Here is an 18,860-nt window from a genome sequence, read left to right as displayed (position 1 = left end):
AATTTAATACTAAAATTCATAATATTAATATAACATTTTCTAATTTCACTATACTATTAGGAATAGAAATATACAGAAAGACTTAAACTTACGATCGAAAAACTATGTACCTTATCTTTGCTGTTGAGAACAGCAGCGGCGTGAGACGGTATTCTCAAGACGTAGTGAGATTTCTGATGCAGAGGTAACCAGACTCGAGCTGGTAAATTAAGGTCTAAGGTGGCCAACTCGGCTCGAAGACGGCCATTCCGTCGTTCTTTATCGGCCACCGTGGCAAGCTGTCGGCCAATGTTCGTGAGAGCTGTGAGAAACTGAAAATAAAAACATGTGCTCGTTATATTAGAAAAGTTCAACTGATGAGTACGCCCTATTGATTTTGTCGCTAAAGATATTAGTCATCTTGTTAAATGATAGCTTATTTACTCGTACCTTTAAGTAAACTGGAGTTATGAATACTTCAGTGTAATGACTCATTTATGTGTCTGATAATTTACATTAAAACTTTAAACATTCAAATTGCGGAAATCATCTGTTGTTCTTTGACCCCTCTTACACATTGAAGTATTCATGTTGTCTTCTTTCTTAATTCTTGTCGAAATAAATGCAAGCAAGGAACAATATATTCATTATTTGCTAACAAGAAAATTATGCGTTTATATATTAAGATATCTTAAATGGTAGACAAGTTGTATGTTATATAAAATGTAGTTTCCTCACATTTTAACACCGATGTAAATTTATATTATTTAAAATCTAAATCACGACATATTTCATTAGTTATACAACGTTACTCAACGTCGAATAATGATTTTTTTTTCTTTCATTACTTGTCCACCGCCTCAGTCTCGAGTGACATAATTGTAAATAATGATAATTTGTTAACGTAACTATAGAGCTTTAATGGTGTTCTATTCAAAATTTTAATAAAGAGAATATTCAGAACACGTTGAAAAGAAACTCATAACTGACTTTTATATTATTTGTATATTTAAAGTAGGTAGGCAGACTGACAATTGGGCCACTTGAAGTTAAGTTATTATCACCAACGATAGACATTGATACTGTAAAATCTATTAAGCACCTTTTTTTATGACATTGGTTGACGGACGAGCATATGGGCCACCTGATGGTAAGTGGTCCCCATCGCCTATGGACAAAGGCGCTGTCAGAAATATTAACCATTCCTTAGATCACCTATGCGCCACCAACCTTGGGAACTAAGATGTTATGTCCCTTGTGCCTGTGATTACACTGGCTCACTCATCCTTCTAACCGGAACACAACAATACAGAGTACTGTTATTTGGCGGCAGAATATCTGATGAGTGGGCGGTACCTACCCAGACGGGCTTGCACAAAGCCCTACCACCAAGTGAACGTGTATAATACGTCAACTTTTGGGAACTAAGATGTTATTGCCCTGGAGGTTCTAATTACAACAAAACAAAGTATTGTTGTTTGTCGGTAGAAATGTGATGCGTAGGTCGTACCAACGGAGGCAGGCTTGGACTGAGACTAATTAATGAGAAATATTCTTTTTTTTTTAGGAACATGTAGTAGATTTATTCTTACTTTCATACAGTGATTAAAAAATGACCCTTTGTGACTAATTTATTATATAGATAATATTGTAAATTGAAACAGAGCACTTGTAAATTGATAACAGTTATGTTATGGTTTGCATAAAACAAAGACGCGTACGTACGCAGTTATTGTGTGTTATTGCATTCCAAAAACGTAATGAATTTTTGATCGACGTTTTCAAATATATTGTTATTTTTAAATATATTTCTAATTTTGATTTTTAGTAAATAGTAAAATGTAGGGGAACTTATTCGTGTTCGTATGAAAGATTCGTATTCTTTCTAAACGTTACACATCATGTAACATTGTATCATATTAATGTTATCATAGTATCTAGTGTTTCTCACAGGATGTGTCTATAAAAGGAAAGAAAGTCTAACGGACATTTCCAAATATCTAAACGCCATCGTCTCTAACAATTGTCAATTTCCAATGGTAATATTTTAAAATGTTTAGTTATTTGATAATAGTCAATTAAAGTTTATACTACAAAACTATAATCATACGTTTAAAATGTGCATTTATAACAACATAATCAAATTGTATTCTTGCAATATTTTTTGCAAAAATTATCCTCTTCGAATACCTGACATATTGAAGTTGCTCTAAAATTATTAATAAATTGTTCTGAGCTAAGTGGTATCGAAAATGTCACTTTAATACATGGATTGGAGGCGTTACTCACAAAATGCAATTTGTCTGAGCCTTCACTTACTTAACAAAGAGTCTCTAAGTTGTCTTATTGCTAAGTTTAATAGATCCTAGCAAATACATAAAGTTGACATTGCTATTAATGTATGTTATACAATGTACGTCGTGTAGTTTTGATTTGTTCAATGGTTTTAAGTCATACGAAACATTTAAAAATATAGCCATATTGTTCGAATATTAAATGTCACCTACACAGGATGTACCCAGCTCTTTAAAAACGGAGTCGCGCTTAAAACTTTCAAAAGGTATTATAAAATTGCAAGCGTATTATAATTTATCATGTATGACTTTTAAAAAATAACTTGAATTAATTTTTTAAAGCAAATTACTTTTACATTTAGGTAATTACCGCATAATGCGGAAAAGGGAAACATTTCGATTCTTAATACGAACCGGATAGCAATAACTGTTTCCGACAAAGTAATGACAACCGTTCGGACGTTTTTAAAATTTAAATAAGTGCAGGAGATAGCTAAACACTAAATATACGTTTGTTAACATTATTTCGTGTCCTCAGATTGAGATGATGAATTGTAAACAAAATATTGTGCATAACGTAATTATAATAGTGTCAACTATTGTGGCAATCGTTATTATTATCAATACTGTTAAATTGTGAATTGATCATTATTTGAAACAGGTACTTTTACGTTTTAATTCTGTTTAATTTCTAACTAAGATAATTTTAAAGTCAAAAAAATAATTAACTTCTTTCCAAATAATTCTTGAATATTGAATCGATATTTGTAGACGATATAATAAAGCAAATTATTTATTACGTAAGTGTTATTATGATGTTTATGTACGTACTATTATGTTAATGTAACTCATTTGGTAATAGTAATAGTTCGTATATAATTACTTGTTTTACACATGAAGATTATAAGACAATCCTGTGATATAACATCATTCAATATATTATTTATTAATAAGAGTCTAAGAGTATATAACATACAGTACCGATTGAAACATTTAATATTATATATCTGGGGCAAGTAACATAATCAATATCAGTGACGCGTGTTCCAAATATTACCAATCTTTAACGTATCCCTACCATTACAATCACTACTGCTAATGTTGTCGATAGATCTATACATATAAACATCTACTACACCATTGTCACATCACGAAAGCTCAGAAACTATAGGTCCGATTGAATAGAAATTTACTATAGTTACTCAGTTCGCAACGTAAACACTTACTAAGAAAGGAATTTTGCAAATTTACTGTTCAAGTTCAACTCAGTCGATCTAGTCATTTTATATTGAGCTCTCATTAATGATTTGGATTTTTTTTTCTAAGTTCAAAAATAGTTATAAGTTCCCTTTCGAATTTAAATACGCTTCTATGGATTTCTTATCAACATTAATCTTTGACATTTTTTATCATTAATTTGATTATAAATGCTTTGATTTATATATTTATATGAATATGATGAGATACTGAAGAAAAATGTTTCTGATTAAATATCAACGTTTAAATGGGAATTTCTATAAAACATGTTAGTAAACGTTAATAATAATTAATATAATAAAATATGTATTTACCTTTGTTTGAGGCTCTAACCTTGGCGCCCCGCATGAACATTGCTCGCCGCAGAGACAACCGTTTTCAAAGGCACGGCCAGAGGCGAGGTCTCCCAAATGCCTTCCTGATGGCGTAGCTAGCCTCAACGCAGAGGCATCAGATTGCGATCTGTGATGACCTCTCCGTGCAGCCGGCCTGATTTCCTCCGCTAGAATAGAGTCTTTTAACTTCGTCGCTCTCGACCTCTTCGCATCTCCACTAAACGCTGTTAACAACCACGCTAATCGAAGGGAAAACTGTGCACTTTGTTTACACCGATACACCAAATATGGTCGTAAAACGTCTGCTACGTCTCCCATTTCAATGTACATTGTAGCTAATTGTGGGAGGTAAAAGTCTACATCTTCGTGTGGGAATGAGAACAATTTGTTAGCTAGGTAGGTTTGCACACCTGGTTCTTTAGAGTTGAAAAGATACGTAATAGCCATACTCATATCAAACAGTTTACTCTCAAAAAGTCGTAGAAGAAAGTCTTTGTTTTTTGCCGTTTCAGTAGCACTACTAGTCGTAGCTGGTGGTTCGCTAACCGTATCGGGCGGATCCGGAGGTTTCTCTGTTTCTTCTGGATTGCCCGAATCGAGACTTTCTCTTGATCTGGCAGCAGCAGGAGGTTGAGGTCTTTCTTCGTCATTTCCGTCTGGCGGAGTATGAATGCCAGAGTCATCGGACCCAGTGGGAACTTCGGGTGGTAGTGCAAGCCTTGGCGCAGGCGCTTCGCACGATATTCGAAGCGGTGCACCGTCCGGCGACGTCGGTGTCATATCTTCCGGTATCCTTTGTAAAACAGAATCCAGAGATCTGTTCCTCTGGTGGCCGCATCCCGCCGGCGGCCCGTTCGCGCCCGTCACATGTCTATGGGCAAAAATAAACAATTGTTAAGAAAGGAGTATGTCATATTGTTTTAAAATAAACTCTGTAGTTTTAAACGTACATATCAAATGGATCTTCATAATGACGAATTCCTACTACTATAATTTTTCTAACCATATTTTCAGTTTAACAAGCAAAAACAAGTAACACTTAAATTTAAGATCATTTATATCACAAAACTGTGCACGAACTATTTAATAAAGTCATTGTTTGAAATGTTCTGTAGCACATAATTAAACACTGTATAGCTGCTAACACACGTCCAACTACTTCGTGAGTGCACGGTAAACTGTTTTACGCAATCGGAGGTTTGTAGGCAGTAGACACAACGCACCGCATACCAGTCCAATAAGGATCACCTCGATTACGCAGCTAGAACGCGACTGAACATTTAACGAAATACTGGACCAAGATCTTATTCATATTCATGCAAATGCATATTCATCTAAATCTTCAAAATTAAATAGTTAATTAGGTAACTATGAAATTAATAATGTAATTGATATCAGTCATTCTCGGTTAATCATTTTGTTAAAATTTAATTTAATATATATAATTACTGATAAAAACATTCATTTACAAGTTATAGTTTTAAATAACAAGATATTTTGTATTCTACATATGAATAAACATAGTTACTTTTACCGTTCAATTTGCAGTGCTATGAATGTCAATGACAAAATGGCATTGACAATTATAATAATTAATAAGTTTGCATAGCATATTATACGCTTTACTTAACGTAGACAAGCCAGATGTACTAACAGTATACGGAGAGGAAAAACGATATGGGCCCCTGATTTGATCACCACTTAAATATTTTAGTCTTAGTTAGTAATCATAGGAAGTACAGGTTTCATGCAAGCTAATAAGCGAACGTTCCATTCGAGCCCGTGTAGGAAGCGAATTAACATCGTTATTTTTAGACCGTTATCGTACATGGGCCCAATGTAGCATGCCTTTAACATATGTCCTATTTCCATCGATATGTGTAATGGTCAACTTTAATTTCTAAGTTAAGTTAATTAAATATACACAGCGTTCAATTTGCTTTTTTATTAGAGCATTTTCAATGTTTTGACATGTATGTTTTATGTGTTAAATGACACATTCCACAGTGAGATAGGATAAAAAAGGACGACGTTATTTATATTAACGATTGAAAATGTAACGATTTGAAACAGATTTTTAACAAAAAGAGTGATGATTCTTTTGATATTAAAACTTCTACCTAATTAATATAATTGTTGACATTAAAGAGAACGGTTCCATAAAAACAAATAGTTAATAATAGAGGCAAAAATATTGTTCCTATCAAGAGTGATTGGAATTAAATAGATGTTATTCGTATAAATGGGACACCACTTAACCTTAAGATTCGCTATAATCATTTCTATTAGAGCATTGTTTACATTCAACATCTGTGCCAACAGCAAACTCCTAACAGTTTAAATTTACTAACATCAAAATCACTTTTATAATACGAAATATCATGATGCATATAAACTATATTTTAGTCAATATTTTGACGCATGAATTTCAAATTATAACTATGGAGTATTGTATCTTTAAATAATTTCAATTTAATTCTGAACCTTAACTATATAAAGAACATAATATACTTCATTTCTGTAACATTAACATAATTTAAACATAATAGTAATAAAAAAGTAGAAAATAACAATTCCTATTTTGTAGTAGGTATGTGACTTTGCACTCGGATGGGTTCTGTTTTCACTTAGCTATACATAGTGAAGTCGGTCAAAAAATTATATCTGTACGTATCTCCAGCTTAAAAATCGTGAACGAAGCGCGAAAGTAAACGACTCTTTCAACCTTGCCGTGTTACTTAGCGCTCTATGCTCACTTTCTTATTGACGAGGAATATTAAATTATACAATAGTATTCAATAAAAACAAGCAACTTCTTAAATATTATCTAGAAAACTGTATAGAATATACATTGAGATCGATCTCTGAATAAAATTCGCAATACAAATATTTTACGTAACCAAATATAATCCTTCTGTAATCTAATATTGATACCTTAATATTAAGGTTTATAAATGAAGATACAATTGTAAACTAGTGACGTGCCCTTATATTATAAGAACGTATTACGCTCTACAGGACCTATTATACATTTGATTTATATTCTTAACTTAAAAGTATTGTTCATACTATTATGACACGCTTGTCATCCAATTGCTACTAGGAATTTTTCGTTGTTGTCATTGTAAATTCAAATTTATTTAATAATACTTACGCTTTGCACACAATGTTTAAAAACTATAGTAAAATTATGTCAACTGTAAATTTAATATTACTCAACAGCATGTCTATACACTCGTACAGTACCCACTACATTATATGATCAGATTAATATGCGACGAGTATACTATTTGCTAATAATGTAAAAGATTGCAAAAGTATACTCTCAAACGCTTCTGGACCGTAGCGCGAAACTTTCGTAAGATTTCAAATATACTTTCGTACTAAGAACGACAATACTATATACATATGTATACATGCGTTGTATTTTAAAATACATAATATAATACTGACATTGCATATAAAAATATATATATAAATAAATATATTATTTTTAATTAATTATTTAATAACCGAGTTTTTTTCAAATACTGTATGTAATTGGTAATACAATCGCACCAAGACATCCGTTCTTTCAAAAAGATTTAATTTCTACCGCAACATTATAACAATGAATTTCATTGAAAAAATTATTGATAAGTGTTTATACCAACAATATATAAAAAATAAACAAAACCAACGTTTATTATTTAGCTAAACCAAATTATCTCAATTTTTCTGGACATGTTTCCTGCACTGCTAACATTGACATTAAAACGTATACGCATGTAAACATTTTATATAAAGTGTGAATCACAATATTATATACTAATATAATGTGAAAGTTCTATGACAAGCAGATTATTAATTTGCCCCTGAATAAGTTAAAACAATACATATATCTAAGTAACTTTCTACTGAATAATTTTATTAAATGAATGTTCAATGGGTTAAGCTAATGGATATAAAGGCAATCAATAAATCGTTAGTTAATAATATTTCAATAATACTAGTTTTTAAACAACCGATTTATTAGAGATACATCAGTTAATGCATACACGTAATAATGGTTATATTGTCCAAAGTGAGCATGCGGGTACGTAATCTAATAAATAGCTAAGCCCATTCCACTTATTAACGGTACCACCATCTGTCGTACGGCTTCATTGACACTGCTCTTGTGTCAACAAACAACACAGTTATTAAAAAAAATCGATGAATAAATCCTGCACTTTGTGTTTATAATATTTATTAATAAGTATTTTTTTTAATAGTAAGAGTTTGGATAAGACATCATATTTTATTAATTATACCGGATAAAAGAAATGATGAATTTAAATTTCACTTTAACTTACCTTTAATGTATGAAGGTGAAATGTTGTTTTCTTATATTTATTTACAATTTACAACTAGCTACCCATCTTGGGTGTCTCCTCACGCGGGTACAATATGGATCTATATAATAAGGATATATATTTGATTAAAAAACAAGCCTAAAAGGATTTTTTTTTTTCGGTTAGGAATGTTGAAATGTTCTGCTTTTCTCTGCTATAAAATGCATGTATTATACATATTTAATGATGAAAACCGCAAATCCGTTGCGTATTTTATAGAGCTAAGCGCACAGACGACGATAAGTGAGTTTGTTTTGTACAATATTGTACAGAGTTATAGATACGATTAATACATACATAATTAAAAGCTGTAGGATATTAACAATGACCTCAACATTTAAAATAAACACGTATACTAGTCCGCCTACATTTTGACCGACAAAATTACTAGGCACCATGATTCATCAAAGGACTTATACTTCTTAATACTTTGTCGTTTTCACAAACCTCAAACGACTATTCGTCGACATTGTTAAATGTTTATATTCGTTGATAAAATCTATCGAAGTTCCATTCTTTGGAAAACTTTGACGGGTTCACTTTTATACAAATTTATGGTTCAATTCATATGAAACTTTAATATTACAGATTTCTTTCCAGATATAGATACATTAACCCCAAAGTGTAATGAACTCAAAAGCGGTTGGCATACACAATGTTTGAATAAAATAGGTTAAACGGAACTATGGATATAATATAATACAAAAACTTGATTGATGTACTAATATTGCGGTGTTTGAAAATATCGTTGGTCATCTTGGTTTTATTTAAACAAAACGGCAGATAAATAAAATTGTAAACGATAAATGTACCTTATTTTCTACAAATTTCGATACACTTGATAAATGCTCCAAGGCAATTTAAATTTTGTTTGCAAGGCCATATCCTAAAATCATCACTTTTGTAATGAAGAAAAATATATAATATTTATATCAAAATATGTATGAATTTAAAACGAGTAAAAAGGTTATGTACTTAGTTAAGTGCTAAGTGCACAGGTACACCTGTCATCTACCAAAACAATAATGTTAATAAATAAATGGGCTCGAACGCAGGACATACAATTATTTACCCTGTTGAAATCGATTAAACAACTATTTATTACATAAAAAATGATGAAAATGTAATAATTACCCACTTGCTACACTCTAGTTGTTTACTCCTCAAGGCCACGTTGCTTAGAACGTAAATAAATTGTAACATAAAGGGAGTTATGGCTATTAGATATGATATCTATTTTTTGTCGAATCTTCACAAGACTTGTCTGGCAAAATAATCTACATATATATTTATATATATTACGTTAAGGTTGACCCAGTGATTGTTATTTACTATTACAACAGATCTACCTAAATTAGGCCGTGCTAGCGAATCAATTCATTTATTCATATTTTGTAAAGCGGTTATTCGAATCAGGTATAGAGATAATGCAGCTGTCGCTATGTGAAAAGCTGATTGGTTAGTTGAAAAACCATCTGTCGCAGTATGGGATTCGCAGCATGCCATCGCAGATGCGGAGTTGGCTCGTAGCATCATGTCTATAGTATGTAAAAAAATATATATCTTGTAGACAGATGTTCATACAGCTTAAATTTTTATTTATTTAATGCAGGCGGAAAGAGGCAGACGAATAGAAAGGACACTAGATGGTAAGTGAGCGGTTGCCAATCGATTTTGTCACTTTAATAAATATTTCTTACACGCCTTCCTTATATATGGAAACTAAAATACTATGTCCCTTGATATCTACTGTCTTGCGCCTTTAACCACTCTGGCCAACTCGCAATAAGCAATCATTCCGAATAGCATTACAAAGTTTTCTTTAGATGACTTTTTAATATAATGGTTTTCAACATTTTGAAAGTTAATAATGTTCAATATATTGAGATTTTTATTTCCTTAGATGTATAATATATATCCATAAGAAATCTACCAGCAAACATACTGGCAGCCCTGTTGGCAATAAGATTTAACATGTTTATTTTAAAAAAAGGTTGAGTCCATCCGTTTATTTTCTGTTATTCATTGACATTACATTTGTCATAGAAATATATATAGACGATTCGTAAAAACAACATATAATACTAAATTCAATAGAAAAAATTGTAACACTACAAACTTTATCTTGTGAATTTGGTTAAAAAATGAATGTATGTATCAAGTACTTAAAATCCGAATTGGAGAATGTATCCACCTGTCCTTGTTGGAAGTGAGCGAAGTGTTTGAAACCAGTTTTTGATAAATAAATCATTAAAATAAATAAAATCAACGACAAGTACTGATCGCTTTCGGTTACTCGTTAAGTAATGTCGTTTTTGTTTTTCGGTTTTTTCATGAATACAATTATATATTTGTATTTATAAGCAAACATTTGCCATTTTAATTATAATTTTGCTTTTGTACAAAACAAACATCGAGATAGTTAAGTTTTAAGTGCATGAGTTATCGACTGGCTACTCGGTTGTCCTGACCCCCGTCGTTATTCATAATTATTCTTCCGTCACGCATGGCAGAGGCTTTTTACGTTCCATTGTCTTCGCATGAAGAAATCAAATTGCCTATCAGTTGTGGTAGGAAGCTCACTTTTCGAATAATCCGTAAATTATAGTATCATCAACGTAATTTCATTGCTTATAAACCAAATAATAGCAAGTCACGTACATCAGAATTATGAATATTCTGTTACTTTGACTAAGTAAAGTACGACTAATATGTTAAATAGAAAACAAAAACATATACTTGTATTTCAATTTCATAGTACAGTATATTATAATCTTATAATTAAAATAGGATAAATAATTGTATTGAAGTTATTTCATATGAACAAGGAACAGTTCAGTATTGACAACCTTTCGAAAAATCTTTCTTACAATTAAAAGTAAATGTTAAATTTACCTACTCATACTTACTTACTTAATTTTGTTCTTGAATAAGTTAGTAAAGTAAATAAAAGACCCAAATTGGATATTTAGTAAATTATCTATTATATACGACTATGATGTAGCAATTAACATGTTATAATTAGACCAATAATACACCAGATGCTTTAGACGCACCAGACGTTTAGATTTTAAGTTACATAACATCCAGAATAAAGTAATTGTTCGTACTCTATGTGGATAACAATACTTTTTGATAACTCTGAGAGTAAAATAATAGTATTTTTAATTATCTTATCTTCACACGTGGCTTAAATACTATATTACGCCCTTACACCATAAAATAATTGTTACAACTCTTTCAGCGTTACGCAATTCTATTGTGAGTTATATGCAACTGATTAGAAATAAGAATACTAGCTCTTAGTTCGTTTTTAAAATAAGTATTTATTTCAAGCGTTTGAAGTATTCTCAAATTTTTAGCAGGAAAAAATCCAACTAAACCACATTTGACTGCAAATTGACGCGATATCATTGGTCGAGAGCTTGATTAATCTGTGATATTCACTATGGATTTACGAAAAAATGGCGTTTAAACGTCAACGAAACTGTAATCGGAATTTTTTTAAGTAAAATTAAAGTAGAAATAAGTAGTTAACTGTAATAGTGTTGTACTATAAGTAAAGATATATTAATCATATACTCTTAGTAGTGCACAATATAGCTAAGTTATTAGCAAATCGCATGAAATACGTAAATCTAAGGTTCGTTTATCTTTTTTTCTACTTCCATTGGAATAGGCTATAGATACATATGCACACAGATATTTCTTCAACTTATTTTGTTAAGCGGAAAAAAATATATATAATCCATGACCGAATCCCTTAAAAATTTAAAACAAAATCACACTTTCATACTCTTTACGAGTTTTTTCAATACAAATGTTATATCATAATCCTACTAAAAACTAAAAAAAAAATAACTAATAAAATAGTAGTAACAGTAGTAGTGGTAGCACTTATGACTTTTTTACATGACAATAAAAAAAACATTAAGTTCTACTATAAAAAGACCTTCATTCATAAGACTAATAAGAATAGTGAACTCCCGAACCGTGGGTGAGAAATGAGAATGTTGATTGATGATTTCCGTCTATTGTGTCCTCAAAAAGCCCCCAGTTGGTCTAAGTACTGTTACTCATGTCTTTTATTAATATGTCTTAATGTGAAATACAGCGTGATACATATTGAAAATAATTATTAAATACTGATTTTTGTAAGTATTGCCATTTAATATATTTACGTGATAAATTTGAATATTAAAACTATATCTCGTTTGTGTTAAAAAATTAAATAATTCAAACTATGTAATAGTCATTCCGAGTTCAACTTTACATAAGAGATTTCAGATTCCAGAAGTGGAAACACTGACTTCATCGATTGGGTTTAATTATTTTTTTAATTTATTTGTAGCTATACTAATTGAGTCGGTGAGATATGCCTGCTCGAACTACAATGGTTGGCTACGATAGTCGCGAACGATAAATACTACAGAATGCTTATTGTTGGTATTGGAGAACAATAAATCTAAAAATCAGGTGACGCCACACACTGCAAGAAGAAATTTTATTTCAAGCATCTCATAGAAGATGGAGATTAATATTGAATTGAATTTCGTAATTTCGACATTTTTATTTATTTTGTATATTGTTTAATGGTTTTATAATATTAACCTATTCAAAAATATTAATACATTTTTGCAGAAAACGACAAATCACTTGAATTAATTTTGACGAGCTCTCATATTTTGGGAAAGGTTTATTACCTAGGTTAGATAAGAGAATCTTGTTCGTTTATTTAAGTAATATATTATACATGCATATGTAATGTGCAAGTCTATCTCCTAGGATCATGCGGATAAAAACCAACACAGCTTGTATAATAATACCAATACACCTAATAAAGCTCTAAAAGGACCGTTTGGCGGGCTACATAGACATTAAACAATATTACTTGACAGTTGACATAGTTATTGAGCTACAGAGTAGAGTTTTTAAACATTTTTAAGAAAATCAAGCAAAGAAAAGGTATGACGTCGAAATTTATATTGCAGAGAACACTTTTTCGGATTTTTTGTTTTGAGAAAAACTTAATTTAATTATATATATTTTTTAATTATGTTATGTTCAGATTTTATAAAGTTTACTTTATTTATCGATATGACCATTTTAAATTCGTAAGTTTTGCTCTATTATGAAAACGTAAAATGAATTATTCGTGCATTCTTTATTATAAACCCATATAAAGAGGTCAATGACAGAATTTCTGTGTGTAGTTACGCGTCACCTGCGTTTCTTCTATATCCTGTGACAATAGCAAAATGAACTGTGCTCTCTTGACACCACTACAAAGGATTGTAATTAACTGTATGTATAATCACCTGCTGTGCATATATTTAAGTTGAATCTGTATAGAAAATACATATTAGTTATTATAATATATGATGATGATGTTATCCTGACCAATTTCGGCCACGACAGCTAATGTACCTAGCCAACTACGCAGGACATGTTCTAGTAGATGTGTACAGGATATGATACCCGGTATCAGTTATTTTAGGATCGGTGTGTTACTTTTTAAGTTCTAATACTTTAGGAATAAACGTAAGTGTGAACCAAAACACAAAGTTAACATTTTTAAAGAACACTGACTTGAGGGTTGGCAGTCAACGTGACAAACGGCCATGAAATCAAAACGACTTATATCAATGTTTTGGCTATTCATCAATGTCTTTACGTAGCTAAAATCCCCTTTTATTTTTAGTTAAGTATAATATATTTTCTTGGAATAGACACACGATTCATTATTCCTTGATTGATGTATTTCATTATTATAGATCTATTCACTTACGAAGGCGCGCCCCTCCATATTAAATTATCGGATTTCTAATAAAAAAAATGTTAACAAATATAATGTTGTATTTTTTTTTTTTTACTGTCTTTACTCTTAGCCGTCTTATGCTTATATTAATGCACGCCGATGATATAATTTGACCTGCAGGGACGCACCTTCATAAGTGAATACATCTATTATAAAAATATAATGTATAACGATGTTTATTAATTACACGCGGGCTTATCGTAGATCTGATATTAATCCAAGTGTCCTATGACGGTGAACGCAATTATGTCAAGGTTCAGCGACGTAAAGAAAAACTTTATAATAAACAATGACATAATTTAATTAAAAGTACACGAGGACACGATTGTTAAAAACTTAATAAGATACCTTAAATTATATAAAATTTTCCTTAAATATTTTTTTCTAAGTTTAAGGTAAGCATTTAAACTGTTATTGTATCGTTGTATAGAGTCGTAGTCGAATATTTGAACGCCTAGTGCATACGCCTACAAGTAACCCTGCCAAAATGGCCTACAGATGGGTAAAGGCCAATTTACTATTAAGGTCTGAACCGTAATAAGAAACAAATATGTGCAATATTATGAAAGGTTTTTTTTCCTCTCTAGTCGTAATCACAATCGTTTTTTACTAATTATTTCCTGAGTTACACAAATGTGTAAAACCTATTTGTTTACTTGCTAAATAAATCTTACAATTAACATATTAAATAAATATTTTATTTCTGAATTAACCATGTGTTCGTAATAACAAGTTATTCTGAGTTTGACGTTATTTATGAAAGCTATACATTTATCGGGATGACTACACAATCGTCATGAAGCGGAATTCGAAATGACTAGTTCTATTAAGAAAAAAAGACAACTTTATATATTAGAGTTATGCCAGAAGAACACATTCGTCACCCTTTTTTGCGACATGTATAGGCGCGCTCTATTCTGGGGTCACAGCTAACTAGCTAATGATTTCATTTTCTGCGCTATCTTAGCGTTATCTTATTCTTCATCACTCCAACTTTCTTTCGCAATAATTTTCAGTCATTTAGTGGCTTCGTATAATTACCTATTGTTTTATTGTTGGTAGCAACTGGTAGTAATGTAGAAAAAACCTCATACATAAAAAAAGACTTTAAAACACATAGTTTACTTTTTCAGAGAAAATAGAACAATGTAACATCGTTTAAAAATATATGGAGCAATAGAACATATGTTATACACACTTAAAGAAAATATTGTTCATTATAATATTATAAAACAGATGCAATTACTCTGAGCTGACATCATATTTTCATTGTCTTTGAACTGTTGCTTGTTTATATTTATTTTGGAACAAATAGACTAAATACTTGTAGTATATAAATATATATAAATAGAGCTAACTAAATATATACATACAAAAATTAAGCTATAAACTTGTGATATACTTTATCTAATCTAATCGCGTTATATATCGAATATGTACATGTTCCAACGATACAATATTATATAAATATATTAAAGCAAAGTTTGGATTATAAAATCTACAAACATTTTTACTCGGCATATTAGGCTGGTTTATCGAACATTTGACTTCGGCAAATATTCGGCTTAAATTTTGCTCAATTCGCTCGAGCACATCAAAGTGTACTATAATTTATCATAAGTATTAAGTTTCTACTTAAATCCTTTTAACATACTACATTTATATTACTTAGCTATTTTATGGATAAACAATTAACAGAATTATCATATTATTTTTAATATGAATGTATGTGTAGCATACTCAGTTAATAAATAAATTTCTGGCAATGTTCTAATGGTTAAGCATATAAAATCACAATGAAAAAGGCCTTGGTCGGTCCACCGCACATTGGTTTAATGGAGGTCGCTTACATTCTATTCTAAAAGTCAATTGTTTTTGATTGATAAGTAATGTGAGAACGACTTATGTAAAGTTAGCTACAAAAATATATAACAATTTTTGATATTAAATTAGTATTTATTATTGTAGCGATATATTATTCTAATATTATAAAGAGTTATGAGAATTGTTTGATTACAAATTTAAGCGTGATGTACGCTAAAATTTCTAAATCATTATTTCTAGATCTAAATCAGATATGGTGTATATTTATAATATTTTATGATTTTAGGACGGTTAAAGTCTTTGTCTGTATAATTTTTGAGCTATTATAATGATCAGAAGCTTTCCGTGTAAATACTGTCTAAAAAAACGATTCAAAAGAAAACTGTAAGTTTGTTGGATGTCTTAATATGTGACTAAGGAATTGTGTTAACGATTGTTTAAATAAATTGCGAAACTTCGACGACATTTCAAGTGCAAAAACGCCATAAATTGTTTAATTTATTTGACACACAATAATTAATCTTAAGCAAAATATCTAAAATAAAAACTTTAATCATTTTTCTGTAAATAAAAATACCTTTTTAAATTTTGAATCAGTAGAAAACGATATATATATATATATATGAATCATTATCTTGATTGAATTTAGATCTGTTCACCACAAGTGTGTTTAAACTTTAAAGTGCTTAAGTGATAGATCGCAAAATTGCGTGTCACAAAAATTGCCAAGCGTCTCTTGCAAAATCCACTGTTAAACGATGCCCATACCACACACGGCTTTTGTTAATGTCGCTATTTCTATATTAAAAAAAATCACGACATAAAACTATTTTTACACGCATATGAGGCTGCTGGTCAGTGTCTATTGTGTAGTCTTGTAAGTTTATTATTATACGGAAGTAAGTTTATGTTTCATATTTTCGATAACAATTATTGAGTGCTCGTGTCCTATTTGTTCTTGATCGATTATTAAAATTTATAAAATATTTTATTAAAACTAGGAACAGTCTTCTACGAAATAAACAAAAACCCTAAACGTGAAGCCATTGAAATTAATGTAAGCTCTTGTTTCCATGATGAAAAACATCGCTGATCAATATGAAACCTTGTTACGCCTATATACCGTGAAAACTTGGTTGGATCTTTGTTACTTTTTATAAGTAGATATAAATCGGTAGCTGCTTTAAATGTCGAATCATAGCACAGTATAATAAACGAGTGAGTTTTTTAGTAAATTATCTATCTCCTCCTTCAGCAAGAACGCGCAAAGATTAATTGATGTAAAGATTTAAACTTTTAATCTTTAACATAATAGTGAAAATTACCTAGTACTCTGCTCCGAACTAAGATGTCAAAAAATGTTAACGTTAGCGTCAGGAAACGGGTGCTGCTTTTCGTCGACGGACCGTGCGCCGGCCACTTTTACTTTCGCTCCCGTCCATTCACCTGATCTCAATGCCCTACATACTATACTACCAATATTTACCTGAATCTTGTTTTACTATGACCTAGTTATATTAATGACAAGTACCAATTTGTTAATTACTCTTCTTTAATGACTTGAGATAATTATACATGTAAGACGTTATAATTGCAAAGAGGACTTCTATTTCTAGCATCTTGATTATGTCTTATTTTGATAACTTTAAATAAAATATGTATGTAATTAGATTACATAAAATAACAGACCATAAGTAAAACTAATATAGAGGGCATTGAATATTATTCCACCAGGCTGTTTTTGTGTAGGTGTTCAGATTTGTAATAATTCCTGAAACAATTTACTTATTTTCTAACAAGTTGTTGTTTTCACCCAACCAAGATGAACACATAAAATTACATCCTAGTAACAATTTATTTCATTTACCAACATACTATAGGACATACAGTAAGACTTTGGATATGGTTTGATTACTGGGAAAATCTTATCATCAGTTATCATTTTTCATAATATTGTTTAAGTCTCATTTGTCAATTCAAAGTATTAGCTATCATTAAAGTAATTTTATATAGCATTACGATTAAGAAAGTAAAGAATCAAACAAATTTAATATACAAATACTGTTGCTTTGGTGTATGTGTCCACAAAATAGTAACATTCATAAAGATTATAATATTTAGTTATTCATGTAGCTCCATTCAAATTTTATATCACAAGCATATTATTTAAAATCTATGCATGCATATTGTATAATATTAAGGTAAATTGTTAATTCATTTTTTCTATGATGGAAAATTCTTCACTTTCAATTATTTATCATATTTATAACTTCAAAACAAAGTATTCCTAAAGAGAATACATTGCAAACAATTGAATCAAGTAACAGGTCTAAATAAATAACAAAAATGTTAAACCTGTTACTGATATGGTAACATGTAACTCTTATTGGAGCAGAACTTTGTAACTATAACATAAATAAATTTAATAGCAAAAATATGTGATCGATTAATTTAAAACAATTATTAATCGCACATATATAGTATATTCATGTCTTAAAGAGAATTAATTTGGATAAATATCCTATCTGATCATTGTTAGCAATGTTGCTGTAAAATCTAATGAATGATTAGATATATACCTTTCAATATTTATGTGAAGTGATTAATTTTTATAATTTTACTTTAAATGAGATACGCAAATTCACCTTCCGACAAACTTTTTTTCTCAGTCATAAATTGTACAGGACTTATAATATGTTAATAATAGTCTAAAATATATAAAAAAGGAAATAAATATTTTTGTAAACAGTTACAAGTGTACTGATATTAGATCAATGATAGTAATAAATATTGAGTATTAAGATAAATAATCGAACTATGATGGCTGTAATTACGTTGGCCTTTACCATGCTAAATGTTAAATAGAATAAAGACTCCTCTAAGGTTGTAAATGTATATTAATGTAACAACTGTGATTTGTATAACAATTAATTTTAATGTTTTTATACATCTAAATTTAGAGTACTAACCGCAAATAAAC

At 30.2% G+C, this 18,860-nt stretch overlaps 1 protein-coding gene across 2 annotated transcripts in view; it reads right to left on the bottom strand.

Annotated features, from left to right (window-relative positions):
- LOC113401301 (phosphatidylinositol 4-kinase beta) overlaps nucleotides 1-18,860 on the bottom strand; it is a 29,662-nt gene that overhangs the window by 10,165 nt on the left and 637 nt on the right. Inside the window, exons 1-3 of one of the 2 annotated variants that reach the window (XM_026641156.2) lie at nucleotides 4,816-5,052; nucleotides 3,845-4,736; nucleotides 111-311 (exon numbers count right to left, since the gene is read on the bottom strand). In XM_026641156.2, the coding sequence (XP_026496941.1) occupies nucleotides 111-311; nucleotides 3,845-4,736; nucleotides 4,816-4,871 (1,149 nt within the window). In that variant the 5' untranslated portion in view covers nucleotides 4,872-5,052. Of the gene's footprint in view, nucleotides 1-110; nucleotides 312-3,844; nucleotides 4,737-4,815; nucleotides 5,053-18,860 lie in introns of those variants that run through there. The other variant, XM_026641155.2, reaches the window with a different exon arrangement.

The sequence above is a fragment of the Vanessa tameamea genome, chromosome 7 (assembly GCF_037043105.1).
Source record: "Vanessa tameamea isolate UH-Manoa-2023 chromosome 7, ilVanTame1 primary haplotype, whole genome shotgun sequence".
NCBI lineage: Eukaryota > Metazoa > Arthropoda > Insecta > Lepidoptera > Nymphalidae > Vanessa > Vanessa tameamea.
The sequence above is the reverse complement of the archived record's forward strand: the minus strand, read 5'-3'. Positions and strand labels throughout refer to the sequence as shown.